The sequence below is a fragment of the Sciurus carolinensis genome, chromosome 9, assembly GCF_902686445.1.
Source record: "Sciurus carolinensis chromosome 9, mSciCar1.2, whole genome shotgun sequence".
Taxonomy (NCBI): domain Eukaryota; kingdom Metazoa; phylum Chordata; class Mammalia; order Rodentia; family Sciuridae; genus Sciurus; species Sciurus carolinensis.
The window spans coordinates 123,777,823-123,803,556 of NC_062221.1; the positions used below are offsets into that span (position 1 = coordinate 123,777,823).

General features: G+C 38.0%; 1 protein-coding gene across 6 annotated transcripts in view; it reads right to left on the reverse strand.

The window, feature by feature from the left end:
• Positions 1-25,734, reverse strand: part of App (amyloid beta precursor protein) — a 241,852-nt gene that overhangs the window by 55,422 nt on the left and 160,696 nt on the right. For all 6 annotated transcript variants that reach the window (XM_047564664.1, XM_047564660.1, XM_047564663.1 and 3 more), the window contains 4 exons: positions 21,017-21,091; positions 20,113-20,271; positions 3,500-3,628; positions 2,539-2,638 (listed from right to left, as the gene is read on the reverse strand). In XM_047564664.1, the coding sequence (XP_047420620.1) occupies positions 2,539-2,638; positions 3,500-3,628; positions 20,113-20,271; positions 21,017-21,091 (463 nt within the window). The remainder of the gene's footprint in view (positions 1-2,538; positions 2,639-3,499; positions 3,629-20,112; positions 20,272-21,016; positions 21,092-25,734) is intronic.

The window sequence follows — 25,734 nt, forward strand, 5'->3', positions numbered from 1 at the left end:
AGCACAAACAATTAGCACCCCATGGCCAATCTTGTTTCATCTACATCCAATTTAAGAGTGTGTTCTTTTAATAAAATATTCCTTCAAATGAAGAAAGATAGAAGTCCACTGAGGTCAACTCAGTAAAGCTATTCTCCCCCAAAGAGTTCTCTTCTTTAGTTTTGGTATTAGAAGCTCAAAGGGTGCACAGTCTAATTAATGGAAGTTCGTTACTGCAAGCTTCTCTTTCTATAGAAAATAGACGTTAAAAATGGAAGCACCTAAGATTCCAAATTAAAGATAAAAAAAAAAAAAAGGAGATAATCTTTCAGGACTTGGTGTCCAGTAAATTTAGAATGAAACATATATTTTAAAAATGTTCTTGATTCCAGTTAATGGCAGAGCTGCTGCTGCTGCTTTTTAAAAAGAAGGAGAAGAAAAAAAAAAACCCTCCATGATTCTACTTATCTAAATATCTTTCCTGGCACTGAGATTTGAAATCTACTGGGTTGCCCTATTCTTGGGCACTCTGCAACACTCCAGAATCTGAATTGCCATCTGTTCTGTGGAAATGTGACTCACTAGTGGCTCATGTGTTCAGTAGTATATTGTCAAATGGTAAATTCCGATAGTTTAATTAGAAAGACACATATAATTACAAGTGCAAGAGGAGTAGGTCATCCCCTTTCTAGATCTTCGTAATGGCTTATTCCTCCTCAGTCTGCTATCATTAACGCCACCTTCAATTGAAGTCACACATGAAAATAGGCTTGAGATAATCATAAAGTAAAAATACATTCATCTAGAAGATTTTGGCTTCAGTTCATTAAGAATGTGATATATTAACTGATTTTATCCTTTATAAAACTTTTTAGAGAACTTTCTTACATTTTATATAAAACATTTTAGAAGTTCCTTATTAATTTCTGTCCTAAAAGTATATCGAAAAACTATATTCATTTCTTAAACAGAGTGAAAAATAAATTGGAAATTTGTGTTCTCAATCCAAGGTGCAGAGTAAAAACTCCATTGACTCCTGCTTGTAAGATCTTGCTCAGTGTTGAGTTCCCCCTTCTGAACAGAGGCTTAGAGGACACATTATGAGGTCTCTTTTGCAAGTGTGTAGCCTGAAGCGCACTTGCTCCATCCACTAACACGTAGCACTGAACAGACCATAATCACCTGAGATGTGCCAAATACTTGACAGTAATATGAAAAATATTTACAGGGCAGTGGTAAGTTAGAAAGGAAAGAGTAAAACAGTATTAGCATAAAATATAAAAAGCAACCCAACTGTGGTCTTGAGCGGGGACTTCACAGTAGCAATTACATCCATAGCAACATGGGTGTCCTGATTTCAGATGATAATTTGTATCTAATTCCAACTCAATTAACAAGGAGCAGGATTCTTTCTGGAGAAGGATATGCCAGATACATACTGCTTATCTGCTGATTATATATGCACCAAGTCTCTAGTACACATGCATTTGCTTTAAGCTGAAAGATTCACCACCAGAATTATCACCTATGTGCCTTTGTGAGATAGTGGCATTTTGGAGATTTTTTGGAACACTGTGTTATGCAATACTTTGTTCCCTTTCCAAGAAAAACAAAAACGGGAGGACTTACTCATATGAAATACTAAATGTGTCATTAGGAAAACTAGGGACATAAAAGATAGTGGGCACACAATGTTAAGTTCCTGGGTTTGATAACATGCCAACCAGTTATGTAAGATGTCATTCCTGAGGAAACTGGGTGGCAATGCATGCTCCTTCTCTGCATTATTTTTCTAACTCCTGATGGTATTATTTCAAAGTAAGTTTAATAGTCCTTGACCTTTTAAGTCTAAACAACAATGTGGTTTAGAGAACACTTGAGTTATTTTTAAAATTTTTTAAATTTGTTCTAATTTGTTGTACAAGACAGTAGAATGCACTTACACATTTTGATAGCTTATACATAAATGGAGTGTTATTTCTCATTTCTCTGATTATGTGGTATTTTTTCCCATCAAAGAGAGGTGTGATTTATTGACCATAACCATAACCTCAAGGTCAGAACATCACAGTTCTGGCCGTGCTACATCAGATGTGTGGAACCCAGAGAAGTAAGTTACTTAAATCCTAAGTTCGAACTTTTTCATTTTAAGCCCTTGTAAAATGGGGCTAATATGTCACTCATAATGTTGTGGTGACAAAGGAAGGTTTTTTCCTTAACTGTCAAACAGCAAAGCCTCTGAAGGAGATACTCACAAGATTGAATAAATCAGAAAACAATCGCTGACAAGTACACTTCAATATAAGTGGCTTATAGTTACGCAAGTATCTCACAGGCTAAGTTATATTCCTCCAATATCACACATGTGGAGAGTTAAAAACTGATGCAATTGTAAAATTGAGGGCGAACACAGAGTTTTGCTGTAAAAGGTAATCTGGCCTTTTAACTTGCATGTACTCAAACGCATGTGATCCTGATATGGAAAAACTCACTTCCCTGACTTCTCCTCCTGGGGAAGAGGTGTTTACATGCAGGGTATCAAAAGAATAGCTCACTTACCAACTTCATCCTGAATCTCCTCAGCCACTGCAGGTACGTTGTAAAGCAGGGACAGAGACTGATTCATGCGCTCATAGATCACACGGAGGTGTGTCATAACCTGCATTGAAGGACAAGTCCAGGTGAACAATCTCTTGGATGGGGATGGTTATTTTCCTCATCAAGCACTGCAGACAGATACAAACTTCCAAAATGAAACTCACCAACGTGGCTGGAATATTTAACTTAAAGGGCATTTTGCTTTTCTTTTTCTCCTATTTTTTTTTTTCTCTCTAACTTTTAAGTGCAGCTTGAAGTTTTATCTTTAAATTTACCAGCATTTTGTATGCGTGGAGCAGTCAATTAAAAAGACCACCTGTGCCAACTCTGATTTCTAAGACTGAGCCTTCCTAAATAGCCTCTGATTTCCTAAATATATTTCTTTACAATTTCCTAATAGATGAGAACACTTCAATGTGATTGGATTATTTTGTGCTAAATATAAATAGTTTAAAATTATTCCATTTAGGGAAACAGAAAATGTCAGACTTCCAGAGATAGATCCCCATTTTCAGTCATTGGGGAGGAGAGAATATGAAGCATTACAGAGCTTCATTCAGGCTCACATTAAATCTAAACCTTGGGGTGGCAATGAAGTTTATGATTGCCTGTCACAGTTTAGTTGAGTCAATTGAACAGGTTTTAGATTCATTTTCTTTATTTTAGTGGTCAGTTTTAAATGGTTCATTTAAGAATCAGTGGCAGTGGACACTTAAAAGATTTTTTATTACTGATTATTTGCATAACTTACAAGATGTCAAACTACATATTGCTACCTGATTAACTTTCACAATTCACCTGGCATTAGAGAGCTCTTGCCAGAGAGACACAGACCATAGGGAATACCTGAAGATCCTACAGCCTCCCAAGAATCAAGAACCCTGGACTTTCAGGGCTGCAGCCTCCCACACACAGTGCTTACCTGGGACCGGATCTGAGCAGCTTTCTTGGGATCCACCATGCGCACATGCTCAAAATGCTTTAGGGTATGCTGCCTGTCTTTCTGCTCTGCACGGACATACTTCTTCAGCATGGTGAACACATGACGAGGCTGTTGGGGGAAAAATAAGAAAAATGTTTTCACCTTTGTGCAAAATATTACTTCTTTTATTGGCTTTGGGTCAGAGGTGCCACTAATTCATCCCTGAAGGAATTCTCCCTTATAAACTCTTCTCCCAGTCCTTTATTAATGAGTAATTAATTACTTTGACCCACTGTCATTTCTATTAGAGCATTTAGCATTTTCAACACACATGTTGACTGTCTTCCTTAATCAACATTTTCTTTTCAAATATGCCTGTTCTTCTAGAGAAGGAGAATAGATTTTGGATATGTCAGATTTCAGTGAGGTCCTTCTCTTCTCCCATTCACATACTCGGGGGTCTACATAAGATGTGTTTCTATGTGCACAATGCTATGGAAAGACGTCATGCTGCACAAAACAAATCTCAGCATCAGCAACACGTACAATAACCAAAGTAAGAAAAACAACAGGCAATCTAACCACTATTCATTTGTAATTCAAGGAATGCCTGATAAGCTCTAAGAGACCTTGTAGTTTTTCTAGAGAAAGGCCATTGTTAAACTGTAGTTATTTTACTTTGAAATTTAATTAAGTTCTTTTAAGCCAATAGAATCTAATTTTTTCAACAACAATTAAATTTCTTCTTAAGTGCTTCAATTTTTTTTTTTTTTTGTAATTGGTTCCATTTCATTCTTATTCCAGTTTTCCATGAAAACATTCATCCTAATTTTTTAACAGGGCAAAGTTCCCTTTCTCTTCAATAATTCTTCCACTGATATGTGCATTCTACATTGCTGTGTTGTTGTTATATGCTTTTATAAAATGTTTTGCTGAGATACACATTTCTTCTTCATTAAAACAATCACCTGTAAAAATTCATGCCAAGAATAGAACGGGGGGCCATCAAGCAAACCTGGTAATTATGAACCGATGTGTCATGGGCATCTGGAAAAGTTGGAAGGTACTGAATTTACTCCCAGAGACAGTGTGTATGTGGCCTAGAATGCTTTTCCTCTGTTATCCATATTCTACAGAATATTCTATAGAAATGTGCCTGTCCTTCACTGTTAGATTGGGACCTTCTTCCTGTCATTCCAAGTGGAATTTGGTGCCTTTTCTCTGTGCCACCAGAAAGGCTGTGCAAACTTCCATTATTGCATTTAACATCATCTGTTAAATTTGTTATGCTTCTGGTTGTCCTGCTCAGTGTGAGTTCCAAGGGGCCAGATGTGAGCTCACTCTTTTGGCTCTCTTGGGAACCCCAACCACCAGAGCCAACTGCTCTGTACTTGCTTGTTCATGCCTGCCACTGAGGCCACGTGCCTATACTTAACAAATACACACATACGACAGGAACAAAATAAATCTGTGCTCATCTGCTTGACTTATTCCTTGTTTTCCTAGAAGAAATGTGACTATCCTTAATTCCAAGACAGACAGACATCACAGATTGAAACACAGTTTTTGGCAGTGTATCATTACAATTCTCATATGTACTGTGAAATCTGGTTGAATCTACGAATCAGAATGACCTTTCCAATCTCAGAAGAAATGTAGAAAAGAAAATAATTGATAAGCTATTTTTATAAAATCCATATTTAAAAGAAGATACAAGCTAACTAAAAAAATCCTTGAAACATCAGAGTTAAAGGCTGACTATTTTGGACTGTGAGGGTCATTGTATATACAGGATTGTACAATCAAGATACTACATAACCTTGATGCTTGCTTGTTTTTAACCACCAAGTCTTAAAAAAAAAATCCCTCTAGTACTATTGCAATTATACTTTCAAGGTTGGAGACAGAAAGGGCTCCACTAAATGCATTTAACCATGCTATTCCTGCTCGTCCTCACAGATGCAGCTGACCAGCATATTGTGCTTCCTCAAGATGCCCTACTCCATTTTTCTCTCTTAAAAAAGATATATTGCTTTGGAGAAAATGGTTTTCTTTCTTTTATGAGTTCATATACAAAAAAGCACTTAAATTAAAAATGTAAGGGTTGTTTTTCACTGTCCCTTTTTTTCCCCTTCTAGTTGGCCACCTATGAATGTTTCCATAAGGTATTTTTCCTGAAAGAACTGTCACCAATAAGCCAGTGTCCCAGATTGGCCTTGGCATCATTATCATCTCAATTTGCAGAATGGGGAATGGTCATTTGTGATAACTAACATCTGGTCTCCCCTTTGTCTTCCTCTATCAGCACAAATAGCACACTCTCACACTCTCTCATTTACTGATTATTAATGTTACTATTCACTTAAAAGTCAACATGAAAGCCTTAGTTTTCCCATCTGTGCAATTCAGATAGCAATTTATTTATTTATTTGATGGTGAGAACCCAGGGGTACTCTACCACTGAGCTACGCCCCCAGCCCTTTTGTTTTTATTTAACAGGGTCTCACTAAATTGCCCAGCCTGGCTTGGAACTTGAGATCTTGCCTCAGCCTCCCAAGTCACTGGGATTACAGGTGTGGGCCCAGCATAGAAAACAGTGTGTTTCAGAGAGGGAGCACCTGAAGATGAAAAACACTCTGTGTCAGTTACCCAACATGATTGCTTGGTCTACCCCAGGTATTCAACATGTACGTGTTTCTTCTATTTAGTCCTTAGCCCCAACTCCTACTCCCTTCTTTCTTCTAACCAATAACAGTTCAGTATTTGTTGACTGTGAAGGAGGCAATGATTGAACTGGTTTGTGCATGGCAACTCAGATCTTCCTCCCAGCTCTAGGACAGAGAGCTGCTCTCTCTACCTTACAGATGAGTTATGAACACGTAGTAGGCTGAGGTTACATGGGCTACAGGTCAGCCCAGGGAAACACAGCTCGTCAGTGCTCTGACAGGAACAGGCCAGACCAGCTGTTCAGGGTCCTTTCTCCCACCACTATGTGATCCTGCCTTTCAAAGAGAATCTGCCATGGACCAAACTAAAGACAGTCCACAAATGAACTCATAGACTTGACAAAGAGATTGCTGGATGGTTAGGAAAGAGTGCATTCTAGGAGTCCTTGCCTGACTTTCTGTTCTCATAAGTTCATGGACAGTAATGGACAGACCACCAGTGGATGCCTGAAACCTCAACTAGTACTGGACCCTAATGTATACACTATGTTTTCCCCTATACATACATATCTTTGATAAATTTTAATTATAAGTTAGTCATGGCAAGAGATTAACAATAGTTAATAATAAAATCAAACAATAATAATCTACTGAAATAAGTTATTTAAAACTTATGAATAGTTTATTTCTGGAATTTTCCGTTTAATATTTTCAGATGAAAGTTGATTCAGGTTACTGAAATCATGGAAAAATGAATGCATGCAAAGGGGATTACAGTAATATCCTTTTGGAACACACTGATATCAGCCCTTCTAATTGTGCTGAAGTGTCAGATTTCACTTGTTCAATCTCTCATTTTCTGTTCTCAGTTTTTGGCACTTGGTTATTCTTAAGCTAATGCATCAAAATCGGGGTGTAGCAACATAGGACTGTCCTCTGTTAATCTGATTAGAGGATTACTAGAAAATGATTCAAGGTTTTAGTTAAAAGTTATGCTTTTGTGACACTCAAGGGTTCTAGTGCTAAATTCATCCTTATCTTCTTAATAGAAGATGAATAATTAAATGGTAAATGTGCTCACTTGTTTTCAACTGCTTATCTCACTTAATGCTGCCATTTCTTTATGCTTTATGCTTCAGAATTATATTACTAACTCTCTCTCCAAAAATCCCCAGAGTTTGATAATGAAACAGGCTGTGAGGATACCCCAGGCCTCAGCTCCTGCATAGTAATGAGCCCTGTGAGCCCAGAATAAGCTCTGACCTCATCATGTACACGTGAGCCCAAAGATACATTGTGTGTCCAACTACATAAACACAAGCTTTTTCTTCCTGTGCCTACATCGCAATAAGCAAAAGGTGGGGACAATAATTCAGGAAAACTTTAGAACATTCCTCAAGAAAAGAATTGCAGGATTCAGCTTGGTTGCTTTGACCATGTAAACACATTTATTTCTAGGAATTATGCTTTGAAATGAACAAAACAAAACAAAAAAATGAATTAGCTCCTGTGTTGGAGAGAAGTCAGATAAATCAAATGAAATAAAATGGTGGTTGTTGCTACACCTCAAAAAATGAACATTTTCAGTTAAGAAAGGAAACAGGTTAACATTTTCTTGTACTTCTATATTTTCACTTACTTTAGGTTAAAAAAAAAAAGGTGGGAGGGAGCCGTTCTTTAGGTATATGATTCATGCATCTTTCCTTCAAATAAAGAAATAATTGCCCACACTTTTGGCTACAAAAGGGATTTCCCCAAGGTGTAAAACTGGTTATTTCTAGAGCTACATCATGTAACTCAGAATATAGGGAATCTTGATTGTCTAGGGAGGTTTATTTTATTATACTAGGATGAAGATGAATTTCCTAAATTTTAATGAAAAAGAAGAAACATTCGTACAGGAATAGCAGAAAAACATACCTGATATCTCTACAATAACACTTGGTATCTCTATACAATATAGAAAGAAATTTTCAAAGTAACTGCTATTAAATGTTGTACTACCACATCACTCACATTTAAGATTAAATTTTCATGATTAGAAAGACAAACATTAAGAATTTGGTGGCTTATGATGCTAATAATATAGTCCAAGAAACATTTTTAAACCGTATGCATACAATTTAAATTATTCTCAAGGCTGTAAGTTTTCTGTAACTAATATTTTTTCTGGAAAATTCCTCTTACTTCATAGTTAAGATAGTTTATGTATCAATACTATAATTTGGTTACATTGGTAGTGGATGGTCAATCTAAACTTTATTCTAAAGAATAAAGAAAATACAAGATCTGCTCCAGAGGGACTAAATGTATCAAATCCTTTTTTTTTTTTTTTTTGTCACTATTGTTTCCAAGAGTATTTAAGCTCAAAATCACATCTTACCTGTTTGCAACTGATTTGGCACTTTTCAATTTGTCCTAAGTTCACCAGGGTATCACACTGCCTTTAAAAAAATTATTCAAAAACAAATTTCTAAAAGGATTAAGAAAAGGCATTACAAAAATGAATTAGGCTTCATCTACAACAAAAGCAAATAGGAAAAGAACTTGAAAACAGGACATTTACCTTTTGAGGCATGAACCATTAGAGAATAACTCATTTTGATCTCCTGACACTGGAACAATTTGGCTGCTAACAAATCTTAGTTAATTAAACTAATAAAAGACCTAGAGCTAAATAAAATTTCAGAAATAGTTGCAGTAGTATAGAATATCCTTCATGGTATCTTATTCATGAAAATAAGCATCTCTTCTGATCAGCAGAGCAGCGTTCCAGATTTTCACAGAACACAACTGAAATTACAAACCATTTGATCTATCTACCCAGTGAACCAGGTCTTTGAGGAAGTCATTTTTACTGGGAAATCGTCCCAGAAAATACTTAGTAGAGTCCACAGCATATCCAAACCACTCTCGACGAGAAAATTCATTTCACTAATTCCAAAAGAGAATTCTGGGTTGTCTTATGTTTTGACAGCAGGTAGATGTAGGTAATTTTGAAGGAAGTTCCACGGCCTTTCCTTGTAAGAAGTAATATTTTAAATTGCAAGGTATTTTTTAAATTAAAACCCTTACTTTTCAGATGAATTCTTTTCCCATCTGTTTTTTTTTTTTAACAATTGCTTAAGTTTGGTGACCTGGACTTGGAACAAGTGACAAACATTTGACTGACGGAAGATGAACAGGACTACTCAGTGCCAATCATGTCTGAATATGTAGCTTTTTATTCGACCGTCCACACGGGAACACATTAAAACCTGACTACTCACAAGTCCCTATTGTCCCACCCTGTAGCTTTATGCTTACTCGAGAAATCTGGCATCTGACCATAATAGACACTTCTACCCTAAACCATTTCCTGATGGAGTGAGTGAACTGTCAAGAGCTTTTAACAGCCCTGGGTGTAGGTCTGCCAAGAAGAAGGAAGCAAATAACTCATTTTATGGGGGGACTCTTAACCTTTCCAGGTCACAAGGGACTTATTCAGAAAACCTACTCCTGGAGGATTAAATTGCACCCTAGTGGTTTCCAGAACTGTGACTAGAGAAGTTAATTACCTCCCAAGAAAAAAGTGATTCTTTCCTGTTTTTACAAAAAGGTTCAGGGCCGTTATTTCAATTTTATACCTTGGATTTCAAGTAATCTTGAACATATAATGTAAAATGTATAAAATCTCGGTGTGTAGGTTTAAAGGCACACTTAAGAGAGTTAAACCTCTCTCAGCTTGAGATGGTCTCAGTTGAGTTTATTTTGCCATTCTGATTCTCAAAATGTCAAATGCCTTTTCACTGTTGCAAGAAAAAGCTGGAGGGGTGAGGGACCAAAAGAAACCAAACCCAAAACACCAAAATAATTGGGGAAGCTCCCAGGGGAATCTGTGGATTGTGACCATTTTTGTCTTTAAACCTAGGAGTTGAGTGAAATTTCTAAAAGTTCAATGCCAAATGTATCCACCTTCTTTTCTTCAGAAAAGCACATAAATGACTTCCACAGGTTAAAAGGAATACCAGAGGGGAAATAGCAATTCTATGCCAGGCTGAACAAAGAAGTCTTGATCAAGCAACAGAAAAATGCAGTAGATTCTCACTTCCTTCCCTGTCCAGCTTCTCAGTTTTGATAATGTGGATGCATCAGAAGGAAAGATGTTGGACAACTGACCTTCATCACTTAGTACATACTGCCAGGAGAAAACCCCTGCATGTGGCCAACGGGTTACCCCAACATCCTTGCCCCAGGTATCCCAATCACTGCACGGGCTCTGACTTTGTGCTCTCACAGAAGTCACAGCAGCCAGGAGAAGAGAATGTCATCTGCCATGCATTCCTTCCTTCCCCAGGAAGCACATCACTTTAACAGGGACAGTTACCAAAGTCTCCATGTGCTCTATCCTGACAATCTTTCTCCTCTTAGGGAGGAAAACATCTTCCTCCTTCATAGTCTTATCTCCATGTTCAATATAATAATTCTTCTGTTTTTCTAATTATGGCAAAAAGAATGTTGGAAAAATTAATCCCAATTCGAAGAGGGAGGAAGAATCCCCTGGGCTGAGTAACAGATTATACAGAGCAAACCTGGGAATTATTTATATGGGTGTCTGTAAAATACTACAAGATAAAAATAAGAAAAAATATGTAAAAAAAAATAGGAAATAAGAGTGGTCGTAATCATCTCTCACACATAAGTTTTTTGTTAAATCTGATAGGTTTCACGATTTTTTTCTGGGATGTTTTGCTGGTTCTGAGGAACAATTTATTTTGCTTATACAGACTATAGCTATAACTTAGTGCAGAAGGCATAATTTATCACCTGACCCAACCCCACGATTTATGCTTTCAGACAAACTTTTAGCATACATTGGAGACAGAGCTAAGATCTTCTGACCTGAGAGCACATAGAAGGCCACAAATTATTTGGACTTAGATGTCTTCAAGTCTTGTTTAGTCAAGCAGTAAAAAACACCCAAGCTCAACAGAATGCCCAGGTTATTCATGCAACCCAGAAGGCGAAGCCCACAGAGCTGCTGAAGAAATCGTAAACAAAACATGTTTTAAAGTAACACAGACCCTTGGAAAGATTTGCCAAATGGTCTGATCATACAACAAATGCCAACTGTGACAGATTCGTGACTTTTTTAGAGAGTTACAGCATACTGGAAACTGGGACTCTGACATTCTTACTTCAAACATCCTCTATCTGGTTATTAATATGCTCAAGGACAACCACATTTAAATTTCTTTTAATTGTACCCTCTCCTCCTCCTACATTTAGCCAGTGTTTTGACCTTTTAGAAATTCTTTCTTTTTTTATTTAAAAACAATTTATATAGAGAAACTCAAGGTAAAACTGTTTAAAATCCAATATAAAGCTAGGATCTTTGTTTTTTATTGTCTTTTATTTATTTATTTACTTATCTTTGGTACTGGGGATTTAACTCAGGGGCACTTTACCCCTGAGCTACATCATCAGGACCCCTTTTTTATTTTGACTGGGTCTCATTAAGTTGTAGGGCCTTGCTATGTTGTTGAGGCTAGCTTTGAACTGGCGATCCTCCTGCCTCAGTCTTTCCAACAGTTGGGTTATTACAGGTGTGCATCACGGTGCCCATCTAGCATCTTTAAATTGTGATCCATGGTTCAGTTTCATAAAATTAATGAAGCCCTTGAAACTGATGTGAAATTTACACGTGTGCTCCTGTGTACGTGTTGACAGAATGAGGATCTCCTGCTGCTTCTCTGTTCATTAGGGCAGGTGAATAGTGCTGGACCTTTCAATAATGTGCCAAGCAGTTGCCTAAAAACCCTAAATACTAGCATTTTCATCATAGGTTTTCATTTTCAAGGGTGAAATGAAATTAGATATGAACGTGTAAATATGCATTTATGTTGCAGAGAAGCACGGGATCCTCATGCTGTGGGCTGTGACACTTCTACTTTGAAGGCTGTCACAGTGGGGCTCTACATGGAGGGAAGCTGAGTGATGACCATAGTCTCAGAGACACAGTAGAGCTTTCGAGCTTTTCGTTATACTTTGTTTTCTATCTGACTTAATTAAAAACAGAAAACATGAGTGTCTATGGGTACCTACTTCCCACTGGTCTGAAGCAAGATCTGTTACTGAGCTTAGTAAATATTCAAAACAAGGTACAGAGGAAATACTGGAAGGCTTTACTAAAATAGCACACATAACGCCCAGCACAGTTTAAAGGATTTAGTTCAATAAATGCTAATTCTCCCATTTTTCTTTCCACCCACTATCTATTCCTGGGTTTGTCCTTAAAAGCTCTCAAGTTAATGAGGCCCTGTGTGCTCATCAATTTATACAAACTTCAACTTCAAATGAATGGTGAATGAATAAATAATACATATGCACATAAGGTCTAGGATAATTAAGCACATTTCTAAAAAGTGATTTTTAACTTAAGTCTTTAAATTTCTAACTACTTTGGGATTATCACAACAAAATTTTTATAATATTCAAAAGTTGCTGGTAGAATGTTTTAAACATCATAATATTCATCTTTCCACATATTAAGAACTCGGCATGTAATTTTAAACTTACCGGTCACTTACATTTAAGTGCAGGTGTCCCCTACTTGCGTACATGTGTCCTGTGCACGTCCTAACAAAATGCTGGGTATCTGGCCAAAAGCGGCAAGTAGAAAATGATAGGAGAAGGGCAGTTGGCAAGGTTGGATGAAAACTAAAAAAGTCAGGGTCTACACCTACATTTCTTTTTCTGCCTTAGAAAACTTACAGCTGGGTGAGGGGTTAGGGAAGAATAAAGGAACTCTGGATGGTAGAGAGGGGAATAAGGGGAGGGGTAGGGCGTGGAGGTGGGGAAGACAGTGGAACGAGGCAGACATTATTGCCCTCTATACATGCGTGATTACACAACTGGCGTGACTGCACCATGTATAGCCAGAGGAAGGAGAAGTTGTGCGCCATTTGTGTACAATGTGTCAAAATGCATTCTACTGTCACGTGTAACCAATTAGAACAAACTAATAAAAAAAATTGTTCTTGTAAAAAAAGAAACAAAGAAAACTTAGAGCCAACCTCTGTTGGCTAAAGACTGATTTAGTAGGAATCAACATGCTACATTGGCTAGAAACTGATGGGCTGGAGTCATCACCGGTTTACCTGCCACGAAACACCCTTAAATCGCTGTAATCATCTCCAGTCATCTCTGTTTCTTGCTGAACATCCACTGACCTGCTGCCAGAATTCACCAAAGAGCAGCAGGTGAAAACAACTTGGTGACAAAACCACACTCCTACATAAGAGCCTCATGATAGGAATGCCCTTCCAAAGAATTCTATGAGGAAGCAAGTTTCCAGGAATCTCAGAAGCTCTAGTGTTTGGCTGAACCATTCAGAATGAGAAAGGATAGGGAATTGGTGCTATAGCAACTGTGACATTATTTTGCTCAATTAAATATTAAGAGTCTGTGAAGCAGCAGATGCAAGCATGAAATAGGATTTAGTATTAATAAGAAGACTGTGATCATGAGAAATCATGGAAAAATCAACACTAAACTGGCACATAGACAGATGCACGTGTAAATGGTTCCTAATTCTTACTACCACTTAGAAAATATTTAACAATAGTGGAAGTTGGAATAATAATTATGATGCTGTCTAATGGAAAATTTAGACAAAGCATATACATAAAAGTACCAAAAAAAAAAAAAAACACTCAGAATTACAAAGAAAGGTTTGGTTATTTCTCTCTCATATTTAAAACATTTCAATTCTTAGTAATTAGGGTCTGCTAAGTTTTTCCAGATGAGGTCTACAACAGAAACTTTATTTAAAACCAACCAACCAACCATATCCAGTCTGGTTTAACTATATAGGATCCCACATTAAATCCAATTTCTCTTCAGACTACAGAGAACAGTGAACAGGCAGGAAATAGCATTATCTCACCCTTTGGGAATCAGAAGCAGGTCCCTGACAGTCGCAGAAGGAAGGCTCAACCAGTACCTAGCTCCTATTCCATGAGGCTGGGGGAAGCTTCCGTGTGAGCCTGACCAAGTCAGAAGGAAGCACAAGATGGAGGGAGCAATGACAGCCTGGCTGGCGTCATACCAAGTTTGGTGGCTCGGAGGCCTCCAAAGGGGATGGAAGTTAATCACACGTGAAGTACCTCTGGAGAGGAATTCAACTTTTCTGGGGGAAAACAAAAGTATATATCCTTGATTTTTCTAAGGAAACATTTAGGACAGTAAAAAAGAGTTAAGTAAGGGGTTGGTCTTCAGTAGAGTCACTGGGCTTCTTCAACAGAGCAGTTTTTTCTCAGTCCAAAAATAAGGTTGGGTTCTATTTTTTTTCCTAGTGGAAATTAACATTTTAATTATTTTATGTATATATGTATATATAAAATTATATATATATATATATATATATATATATATGTATGTATATATGTGTGAATTTTTTCCCCCAGCATGGGGGATTAAACCTGGGGACTTATGTATGCCAGGTAAGCTTGCCACCACTAGGCCACATCCCTAGTCCATACACTTTAGATTAGATGTTCAGTTTATCAGTCTATGGTTAATTTAAAAGGAAACCTGGAATATAAGAGTACACAAAGAAACAACACAGGGACTTATCAAGTGAAATTCATAGTAGAACAAGGTATTTAAGCCATACAAAAATATAACCTCATAACACTTTCAAGTTTGGAATTTAAAAATATACATAAAAGTACAAATTAAACCTGAACTTCAAAGAAACTGAATATGATCTATGTCCCCACCACCCCAGAATCTCGAATTTGCAAAGTCTGGGAATATACAGTAAAATTTGGTAAGGGTTAAGGGGATAACTATTTCAAGTGATAACATTTATAGAATTTACAAGAAAAAAAAATACACATTCACTAATTTATTCAAATATATTCACTAATATATCCAAAAGATGTTGATTGAAAATTTTATATTTTCCAGGCAGTCTGTGTAGTACAAAGGACAGTTCAGAAATATTTTCTGATGATTCCAATTATAAGATGTCACCTTCCTGAGAAAATCACTGACCAATTCTTGATTTACGTCTTTTAAGAGCAATGTATAAAAGTCCCCTAGAATGGACTTAGAATTTCCTTACCCTTTCTAAAGTGTAGAGCCAAGTTTGATGCCAAGCCATATGTTAAAATTTCAATAAACATTCAGAAAAAGATGGTATCCTAACAAAAATGGCAGGAATTGCTCCAAGATTTTGGGCCCGTGACTACCCAATTCCATTTTTTTTTCCAATTTATTTTTTTATTGTAAACAAATGGGGTACAACTTGTTTCCATTTTTTATTATAAAGGAGAGATCTGTGATTTTTGAGGTAAGAATTTAACAGGAATCCTCAGATGAATCAACAGCAATATGATTTCTTTGACAGTGAAACAGTTTTTCCTAATCCAGTCCTAAGCGTTTATTTCAAACAAACATGTGGTCTAGTTCGTCTGACATGATCAACAGGCCCACGACAAAGCACCATTATAGCCAATCTAAAATCGTCCCCTTGCATGAATCATGAAGCTCTGGCAAACATCCTTGCTACAGTCTTTCCTGTGGTGGCCCATGAGACTCAACTGAAAGACTGCGCACTTGTTAAAGGTTGCATTCAGTCTTCATCTTATTTTTACTACTATCAATGACCACTGAGCAAAGACCTTACTTTGGAGATTGGTCTTTTAGTTGGACCACTTCACGGCAGGTCTCCTTTTAAGGATCTGGTCTAGCTATCCACCATGCTGCTCTGCTCTTGCAAACAATTCCCACAGCTCCTCCCGCAAAGGGTTCTTTCCAGAGAAGAACAACCAAGGAACTTTTTATTTGCAGATTCAGTACTGCTTGGCAAAGACAGAGATTTTTGCTTATAGAAAATGAAAATGCTAATGTGGCTATTCAATTTCAAAAGCTCTTTGTTCTGAGAAGTGTGGTCTAGTGAGAAGGTACCGCAGTGGGAGACTGTGATTCATGGCTCTATCTTGTCCCTTACTTGTGGTGTCACCCTGAACCAGCCACAATCTCCCAAGATGCTGGTGATGTCATTGGTACAATGGGGTCAATACTGCCTTGACCTGGAGGAACGCCAAGAGCTCTTTTCTGGCTCCTCAAGGCTTTCTGCATAACTTCGCAAAGAAAATAAAAGTGATGAGGAAAATCAGCACAAGTGGGTGGCTTTTTGGTTTAGTTACATAATAGACACAAACTCCTATTTCTGGCCAGGATCCAGGAAGAAGAACCGGATTTCTCTCCCCCTCTCCCCACCTGAAACAACTAACAAATTGATTAACTACAAGGAACAGATTCTACAAGGTACCAGACCTAGGGTGAAGGAGTGAGCCCTGAGTTTGCAGGCCACACAGCTCAAGGCAGGGGAAGTCAGGCAGAGCCTAGAGGAATCCTGGAGTCATGGAAGGCTCTAGAGAGATCCAGGGAGCTAGAATTCACAGCATAGAGGAGAGTTTTGGTAGGAGGGAGTTGTTCTCAAAAAAGAGAACCAAGAAATGTGCAGAGGATGATCCTTGAAATTGCAGCGAAAGAAATGATCAGTACATGCACATGGAAGAAACTGAGGCTGGGGGGAAATTCACTAAAGAGGATTAGAAGTAGCAGGGCTTGAATTTCACACAGGAATAGTCCTTGTTCCCACCACCCAGATGGGAAAACCAACACTCACAGCAGATCCCTCAGAAAGTACCCCCTCAGCTAGTAGGAAATAACCAGCTTATTGTAAAAACAAACAAACCAAAAAACCAAACCAAACAAACCTAAGATAAATAACTGAGATAAATAAAAATAGATAAATAAACATTTTTAAGAAGAGGAAAGGTTTATTTTGGCTCAGTTTCAGAGGTTCTAGTCTATGATCAATAGGTCTTGTTGCATGGGCCTATGGAAAAGAAGCACATCATGATGGGTATCACATGATGAAATAAGCTGCTCACCTCATGGTGGCCAGGAGGCAAAAAGTGGGGGCCAGGGTTCCAATATTCCCTTTGAGGACATGCCCCCAGTACAACTGGAAGACCTCCCACTAGGCCCCACTTCTTAAAGGTACCACTACCTCCCAATAGTGCCACAGGTTGGAGAAGAAACCTTTAACACACGGGCTTTGGGGGGGTATTTATCCCACACATTGGCATGAAACTGCTCTGATCCTACCTAACAATTCTAAAATGGTGAAACCTGAAACGTTCAAACTATTTCCGAATAATTTCCTTATACTCAAGAAGAAAGTTCAAAATACAGGGGAACAGAATATGCAGCACTCAAAAGGCTGAAATTCACAATGTCTGACCATCCAATAAAGTTCCTACATATGAAATGATTCAGAAATATCAATCAAAATTGATCCATACTTGACACAGTTAGCAGACAAAGACATGCAGTTTTTGCAACTGTTCCATAAGCTCAGAAGTTAAAATATAGAGCATACTGGGGATGGGGGAGCCCAGATTCATATGTAGAAATGAAAACCATGGTAGGAGAGATGAGATGAAAAATGACCAGATGGACTGCGGGCCAGTAGGAACTACACCATGGAACATCACAATTAAACTGCTGCAAAGTAGTGATAAAAAAAACCTTAAAAGTAGTGAGATTTTTTAAAAAGACATGCTATTTATAGAGACATAAAGTATCATCACTTTTCTTAGTGGAAATAACACAAATAAGAAGATCATGGAATACATCTTCACAGAAGAGGAGGAGAAAAAAGTCTCAATCTAGAATTCTATACCCAGCAAAAATAGCTTCCCAAACCAAAGGTAAAACGGAGGCATTTTTAGACATTAAGAAATTTAAAAAAGAAAAGAAATTCAAAAGAATTCATCACCAACCTACAGGAAATCCAAGCAAACGAATTCCATCTCTAACCTCCTTGCAGATCAAGGCATTTTAAGGGGAGTCCTTTGGGCAGAAGGAAAAATGATACCAGGTGCATTTGTACAAAAAATTACAAGCATCAGAAATAGTGACTACATGCATAAATATGTAAATTTTTGTGACGTATTGTTTAAGACTCTTCAAAAAATAACTGTTTAAAAGAAAACTAACAATGTAGTAGGTAAAAATTGGACAACAGCAGCTCAAAGAGAGAGGGGACATGGAAGCTAGCCCTCTGTATTTGTGCATTTATCCAACCTTGGATTGAAAGTATTTGGGGGGAAAAATTCTGCCTGTACTGGACACATACAGACTTTTCCCCCCTTATCATTTCCTGAACAATACAATTTAACAACTATTTATAATGTATTAGGCATTGCTAAGTAATCTGAAGATGATTTAAAGTGTACGGGATGGCATGTGTAAGGTATCTGCAAATATGTGCCTATTTTTCCTTTGTGGTACTGGGGATTAAACCCAGGGTCTTACACGTGTAAGGCAAGGGATCTACCACTAAGCTACACCACCAGCCTCTATGCTATTTTACATAAAGAACTTGAGCATCTGTGGATTTTGGTATCTGAGGGGGTCCTAAAACACACAGATACTGAGAAATGATTGTACTTCATTGGAACAGATGAACAAATAGAAAAACTATCAAGATACAGATTTAAATATTAACTGTATCAGTAACTTCACTGAATACACATGGCCTTCCCAATTAAAAAGGCAAGACCCAGCTGTATGCTGTCTGTAAGAAATGAACTTTGAATACAGTTATTAAAAGTACATGAATGAAAAATGCTAGGCTAACATTAATCAAAAGAAAGGTAGAGTAGCTTTATTAACACGAGACAAAGTAGATTTCAGAGTGAAACATATTACCAGGGATTAAAAGGTAATTTCATGACAGTACAGTAGACAAAGAGGGCATATCAACTTTGAATATTTACATACCTAAAAACATAGTCTCAAAATATACAAGGCAAAAAATTACAGCACTTCAAGCAGAAATAGACTATCGTAGCTTTCAATATCCCTTGCCCAATGACGAATAGTACAAGACAAAAAGTGCAAAAACACTATGAAAATGTTACTTATCCTCTAAGCAAAGTCTAATACTGTGTTTTGGTAATGAACTTCATGCCTGCCCTACTTGGTAAGCCTTTTTTGACAGTGATCACTGAAAACCACAAAGAAAACTCCTCATTGCAGCCTTGAGGACTGATGAGGGCTTCCCTCTAGAGAATACGGCTCTGATTCAGAAATCTAAGTCCTAGATCCTACTAGCGCACTGAAAATTATTACAACTCAGTTAGGTCTTAGCTTTTCTTGATCTCAGTTACATCGATTGGTATGATGAAGGTGTTGAGCGAAACTGCTTTTAATCTTTCCCTATGGTCTGAATGTTTGTGTCCCCCACAGAATTCCTAGGTTGAAATGCCCAGTGTGATGGTATTGAAAGGTAGAGACATAGTAGGTCTTGAGGACAGACTCTGCAAGAATGGGGTTACTGCTTTTATAAAAGAGGCCCCAGGAGAGAACTTCCTTGCCCCTTACATCAGGTGAAGATGTGGAAAAAAAAGGGTATGAACCAGGAAGCAGGCATCTCCAGACACTAAATCTGCTGGTGCTTTGATCTCAGATTTCTCCATCTCTCAAACAGTGAAAAATACAGTTTTGTTGTTTACATGCCACCCGGTCTATATTATTCCATTATAGCAGCCTAAGCAAACTAAGACATCCTCCTTCTAGCTTTTGTGTTTCAGACTTCAACTACACCATGAAGAACATTATATAAAGTCAGGGGCTGCCTTGGAGTTCCTGGAAAGCCTGCCTGACTGCTCTAAGAAGTGTCAGGGTTCAAGTCTAAGAGTTTGGATGGCCCTGTGAAGACAGCTGCCCTGAGACCTGTGACTTTTAGGAGGGAATGGACACTACTCATTCCTGTGAAAAAGGTGTTCAGGGCCTTCTTTTAATATCTCTTGTATGACCTCCAGTGCCCAGTGTCCCCACCATCTTTCCTGTGACCTGAAGCAAGGTTTCAGTGAGACCTACCCGAGGAGGAACAGCCTGCAGTGCAGTGATGTAGTTCTCCAGGGCCAGTCGGCGGCGGTCATTGAGCATGGCTTCCACTCTGGCCATGTGCGTCTCCACTAGCTGCTGCCTCTCGTTGGCTGCTTCCTGTTCCAGAGATTCTACTTTCTCCTGGAAATGCTGCCATTTTGAACACGCACATCAATCAGGAACAGAACAAGGAGGATGGGTGGCAAATTCAGGTCTTTCAAAAGGGATATTCTTTTGCATTTTTCTTCAAGTGATAAAAAGTATTCCGGAAGGTGCCCAGTCATTCGGACAGTGACTAATTTTACACAGTTCATAGATTACCTCCTTTTCCTGTACTCTTCATCTCCCAACCAAACTTAATTTCTCATTGAAAAATCGGGATTTTATAGAGTCCTTGAAGACTCATTTGACTGATAATGACTCATAACAATGTCAGATCCATTTATACACTCTTGAAGCTTTTGCCTTTCGTATTTTTTTAAAAAATCCTTTCTTCTGAAAGTATTTTAATTTAAGCAAATGGCCATGATAATCTATTTATGTAAGGTAATTTGGATGCTGGTTTCAGACCAAAATTGGAATACTCGCATAATTTTTCCAGGGGGAGAAGAAGCAAGAAAGAACTAGGGCAACCAAAAAGATGCATTATTAATAAAAAGTAAATTGCAAGTAACAATGAGTTTTATGGCAATTAATTATAACTTGAAACAGATGGGAGCAAATGTAAGGCAGGGTTTCAACAACTCAATTATTAGACAACAATTAGGAATAGCCTAAATTTACAGGAATATGAACAATCATGTGTGGGGTTCCAGCAAATGCTAGCTAAGCTGCAGGCTCTCAACAGACAGGTGTTGGCAGGTCTTGCTTGCTACGGAGTGGGTTTGGATTTTACCTGGATCACTGCCTTCTTATCAGCTTTGGGCAAGTTCTTTGCTTGACGTTCCGCTTCTTCCCATTCTCTCATGACCTGCAAAAAAATGACAAAACACTTGAGTTAAAATCATCACTTTTTCCCTCAAATACAACTGGATGGTTTATAGTTATTTTCTTCTACTTTTGTCATTGTGAACACCAAAAAAAAAAAAAAAAAAAGACTATTGCATACTCATTCCTACATGAATAATATTTGATCTCCCATGAAGATGTGAATAATTTACCATAGAAGTATACTTAACATACATTTCTTTATCTATTGCAGGCATGCAGCCTTTTGAAGTATGATTGGTCGTTTTTTTCCCCCCTCAAGAAATGGCCAGAAGTCATTTACTTGATGTGAACAAATAATAACTATTCATAAAAGGCATATACTTCCTGAACAAGGAATTAATTAATTAAATGCCCTGGTCTTAGCCTTTTATAAAAGCAAGTTAAACGTTTCAAAACTGCGTATTTTTATTAAGGGGAGGAACCAATACAACAACCTACCCATGTGAAAATGTCATGAAAACAAGGCAAAAGAGCAGCACATAATGGGGGAAGACACAGAAAACTTCGGTCATCTGAAATCCTAAGATCCACCCCTTGCCAGTACTGATGAGCAATTAGGGCCTTCCGCTTGTCAACATGAATTATGCATAGTAAGGATTACTCCAAATCCCCCAGAAATTCCAAGAAAACACACATTATAATTTTCTGAACGTAGCAAAAGGCAACATTAATTTAGTAACCAGGAGAATCTGATTTGTTAGGAAATAAAACTTCCTGCTCTCAACCTTGGTATTCAGCCACCTGGATTTCCTGAGAGAAGCTCAGCTCATTCATTAGACTGCAAGGCCTAAGTCTGCAGCTGTGCATCTTGTTGGACCATCTATGGCTGCCCTTTCCTTTCCAAACTGTACTACTAGCTGTCAAGGGAATTTAAGGGTAACTCACACACAAGGTAGGTAAAATGAAAAAAGAAGGATCAAGTAAGCCAAATACTGGCCTAATACAGGATGTGTACTTGCCCACTACTCTGTGTACTTCCAAAGTGTGGGAAAACTTGATTTCTACACTGAAAAACCTGCTACTAGCATTTAACCTAAGGAACTGATTTTTGAGATATCCTTCAAAATCACAAAGAAAAGGGGGTTTATACAAATTCTACAAGAGGGCTGAGGTTGTGGCTCAATTGCCTCTCATGTGAGGTACTGGTTCAATCCTCAGCATCACATAAAAATAAATAAAATAAAGGTATAAAAAAACATTAAAAAAAGAGAAGTAGTTCTATGAGAAAATACCCCATCCAGTAACCATCTGAGTTTCTGAGGTATTTTATTGGCTGTCAGCATTAATTCTCTGTATACTATACAAGATCACTTACGTTTTGTATACAAAGATACAAATTCCTTATTGTTTTGGTAACATTCTGGGGAAATAAGATGGAATGGCTTTTCTCCTACACTTGAACAGTATATCAAATATAATCTTAAGATTCACAGCAAAATTGAGACAAATGCCCCATTGTAATAAACAAGCATAGGACACACACAGTTACTCTGGTGTTTCTGTGAGCTGATAAAAAGGACCGGTGGGCCAGGGGGATATTGAAAATGATCTTTGCTTTATAGATGAGATAAGCCTTGCAGTGCAGATTCTTCAATTTCCCGTATGAGAATGTTCACAGTGGTGTTGCTCAACCAAGAATTCCTCAGGCAAGAAATCTCAAAATTAGTTTGAGACGGAAGCCAAATGTCTTACTGGAATGTGAAAAACTGATGTTCTGCATTACATTTTTCATTTTTTACCATCTCACTGTACACTGAGCATCTGGACTTTCACCTTTGAGTTGGAGATCCACAAAATATTTGAGATTTATTTAGCTAATGTGTTGAAAATAAGCATTATTCTAAAAATGAACTCAAACTGTGATTTTTTTTTCAGAACAATTAAACAATATCCCCAACCCCCACAAATGAAACAAATCAGGCTAGAATTCCTTACTACAAGGAATTCTACAGTGCAGGATCTACAGTGCAGGTTGAACATCACCCTGTGATAAGTGGCTTCCGCTGTTACACTGATAACAGATAACATTACTGCTCACCCTGGATTAAGTGCTTTACAAAATCCATCAAATTTAATTGATTCCTCACAATAGGCTGTGCGATTAGGCATGGCCATTCCCATTTCATATACAAGGTTAAGATAGGAGCTCAAGGTCATACAAGTAGCAAGTGGAGAAAGAAGGATAATAAACCAAGTGCCCTTTGGATCCCTCTGCCATTATTAAATGGAAAAGCTACCAGATGAGCTAAGTTTATTTAAATTGAGTGACAGGAGAAAAGCCATCCCTGAGATGTTGCTATGGTCAAAATAAAAAACTCAAAGTAAGGGCAACTTTCATTTTGAAAGTTCATTTTAAGTACATATTAAAACATGCTGAAAAAAGTAAGTAATATGAGCACTTTTACACTTATCTGTATGTGGTAGATGCTGTCATAACATAACGCAAAAATCTACAGATTTCAAGTTGTAATTCCCAACATCAACAAAATGCCCCAAGCCCCAGATCCTCTGTATTTGAATCAATAAGAAAAATTAAAATTTTTTAAATTAGAAATTCTCAGGATCTGTTCCTTGTGGTTGCTCTATCTATTCCTGTAAAGCAATTTTCCACCACATGCACAAAGGTATCAATTTCATCTGAATTTATGGATCTTCAAAGTCCTGGTTATTTCATGCAGAGAAAATCACTACTACCAAGTAGAGATTGAAGAGGCAGGCAAGTTCAAAGTCACACGTTCCCAGAATTCAGCATCATAGATTACAAAGATAAATATTGAGCTCAGGAGTCTGACTTTCCCCTGGCTACTGGAATCCAGCAGAAAGCAAGTATGCTTTGTTCCAGGATAACATCTGATGAGTTACTTCAGCTAGATCGGATGACTAAAAATGAAGAAAATAAACAAAAAATTCTATGAATTAAGCAGATGTGCTAAAATAAAGTTCCTATTCTAGCAGAGACTGGTCAAGAGTTGAAACGAATCAGTTTTCTTCATGGGATCAAAATGACCCAGATATACAGAATAAAACAATCCAGGGGTGTAAAAAAAAATTTTTTTTCAAGTAAATACTAGATGGATCCAAGAATGAAATGCAAGCTAAGTCTTATGTGAACTCACAGGAACCAGAAGGAATTCACAAGCAGCTGGAGAGATAAGATATATATGTCAAAAAATCATTAATAAAACGGGGAGCAAATATTCAGAATTAAATGAAAGGAGAGCAGTGACAGCTTGCCCCATTCTGGGAATTATATGGGGTATCGGTGGATGTGAAGAAGAGTGGAAGTGGCCTAACCAGAGCAGCAGCCTAACACTGTAGCAAGACAGCGGCAGTAGGAAGCCTGGGCTCAGGCTGCAGGGCAGACACTGGCGAGGACAGGCTGAGCAGTGCTTATTTCTGTTACTCTTCTTTCAGACGTCATGTGTCACTAACTGGATTTTTGAGGGCAGTGGGAGGCCTCCCAAAGCATCAAAAACAAAAAGAGAGATACAATTTAAGTTTAAAGGAGGGCATTCCAGTGGCAATAATTCCCAACGTATTTTCCCATTGGTCCCCCTTGTGGTCCTGGGTGCTCTACTACTGAGCTACGTCCTCCGCCCCTGTTTCATTTTGAAACAGGGTCTCAAGTTGCCCAGGCTGGCTTCGAACTTGCGATCCTCTTGCCTCAGCCTCTTGAGTAGCTGGGATTACAGGTGGGCACCACCACACCCAACCTGGCACAACAAGGACTATATACCTGTTTGTGACTTTCCAAATAGGAAATCCTACTTTTCAATGCAATTGGTTTGAGCAAAACTTCACTGTTCCACTCGAGTCAGTTTTCTAGTTGAACTGACTTTTAGGTTTTCATCATGGGCAAGATGAGAACTGTGCTTCATATTTCAGAACCAAAGAGTTTAATTACTATAAGGTTTTGTCTTCATGTTACTATACTAAAGTAGATTCAAGCAAGTGATTAATTTTCTTTAAAAAAAGTAAATGTATGCTGGATGCAGTGGCGCATGCCTATAATCCCAGTGGCTCGGGAGGCTGAGACAGGAGGATCATGCGTTCAAAGTTAGCCTCAGCAATGGTGAGGTGCTAAGCAACTCAGTGTGACCCTGTCTCTAAATAAAAAATACAAAATAGGGCTGGGGATGTGGCTCAGAGGTCGAGTGCCCTTGAGTTCAATCCCCAGTACCCATAAAAAAAAAGTAATTGTTTTTGCCTTTTTAGATACACTTAGTTCTGTTTGAAAATGTAGTTTTAATTATTATTCAGATATGGTGAGACCAAAAGATCAGGAGTTGATTGTTTCTGGGGAGCCAGTTATTTTCCCAATTTTGATGAGGCAGGCGGACACATCAGGACACATAGCCTCACACAGGGAAGCACCCAATCCACAGGAGGCAGAGGGAGCCTTTGTTGGTATCTCATGGGAAGGAATGGGCAAGGCAGTGTAAGCAGGCTTAGAACTGAATAGTTCAGATAAATCTGGCAATTCTGGGAAATGGGGGCTGTCCCTGACAGTCTGGTACAGGGAGATCAGAGCAAAAGACGAACTCAAGCATCACAGACAATAAAGACTCAAGTTGAAGGCATGAGCTTTGGACCAGCTGGGGTACATATGAAAGACAAGTTTTA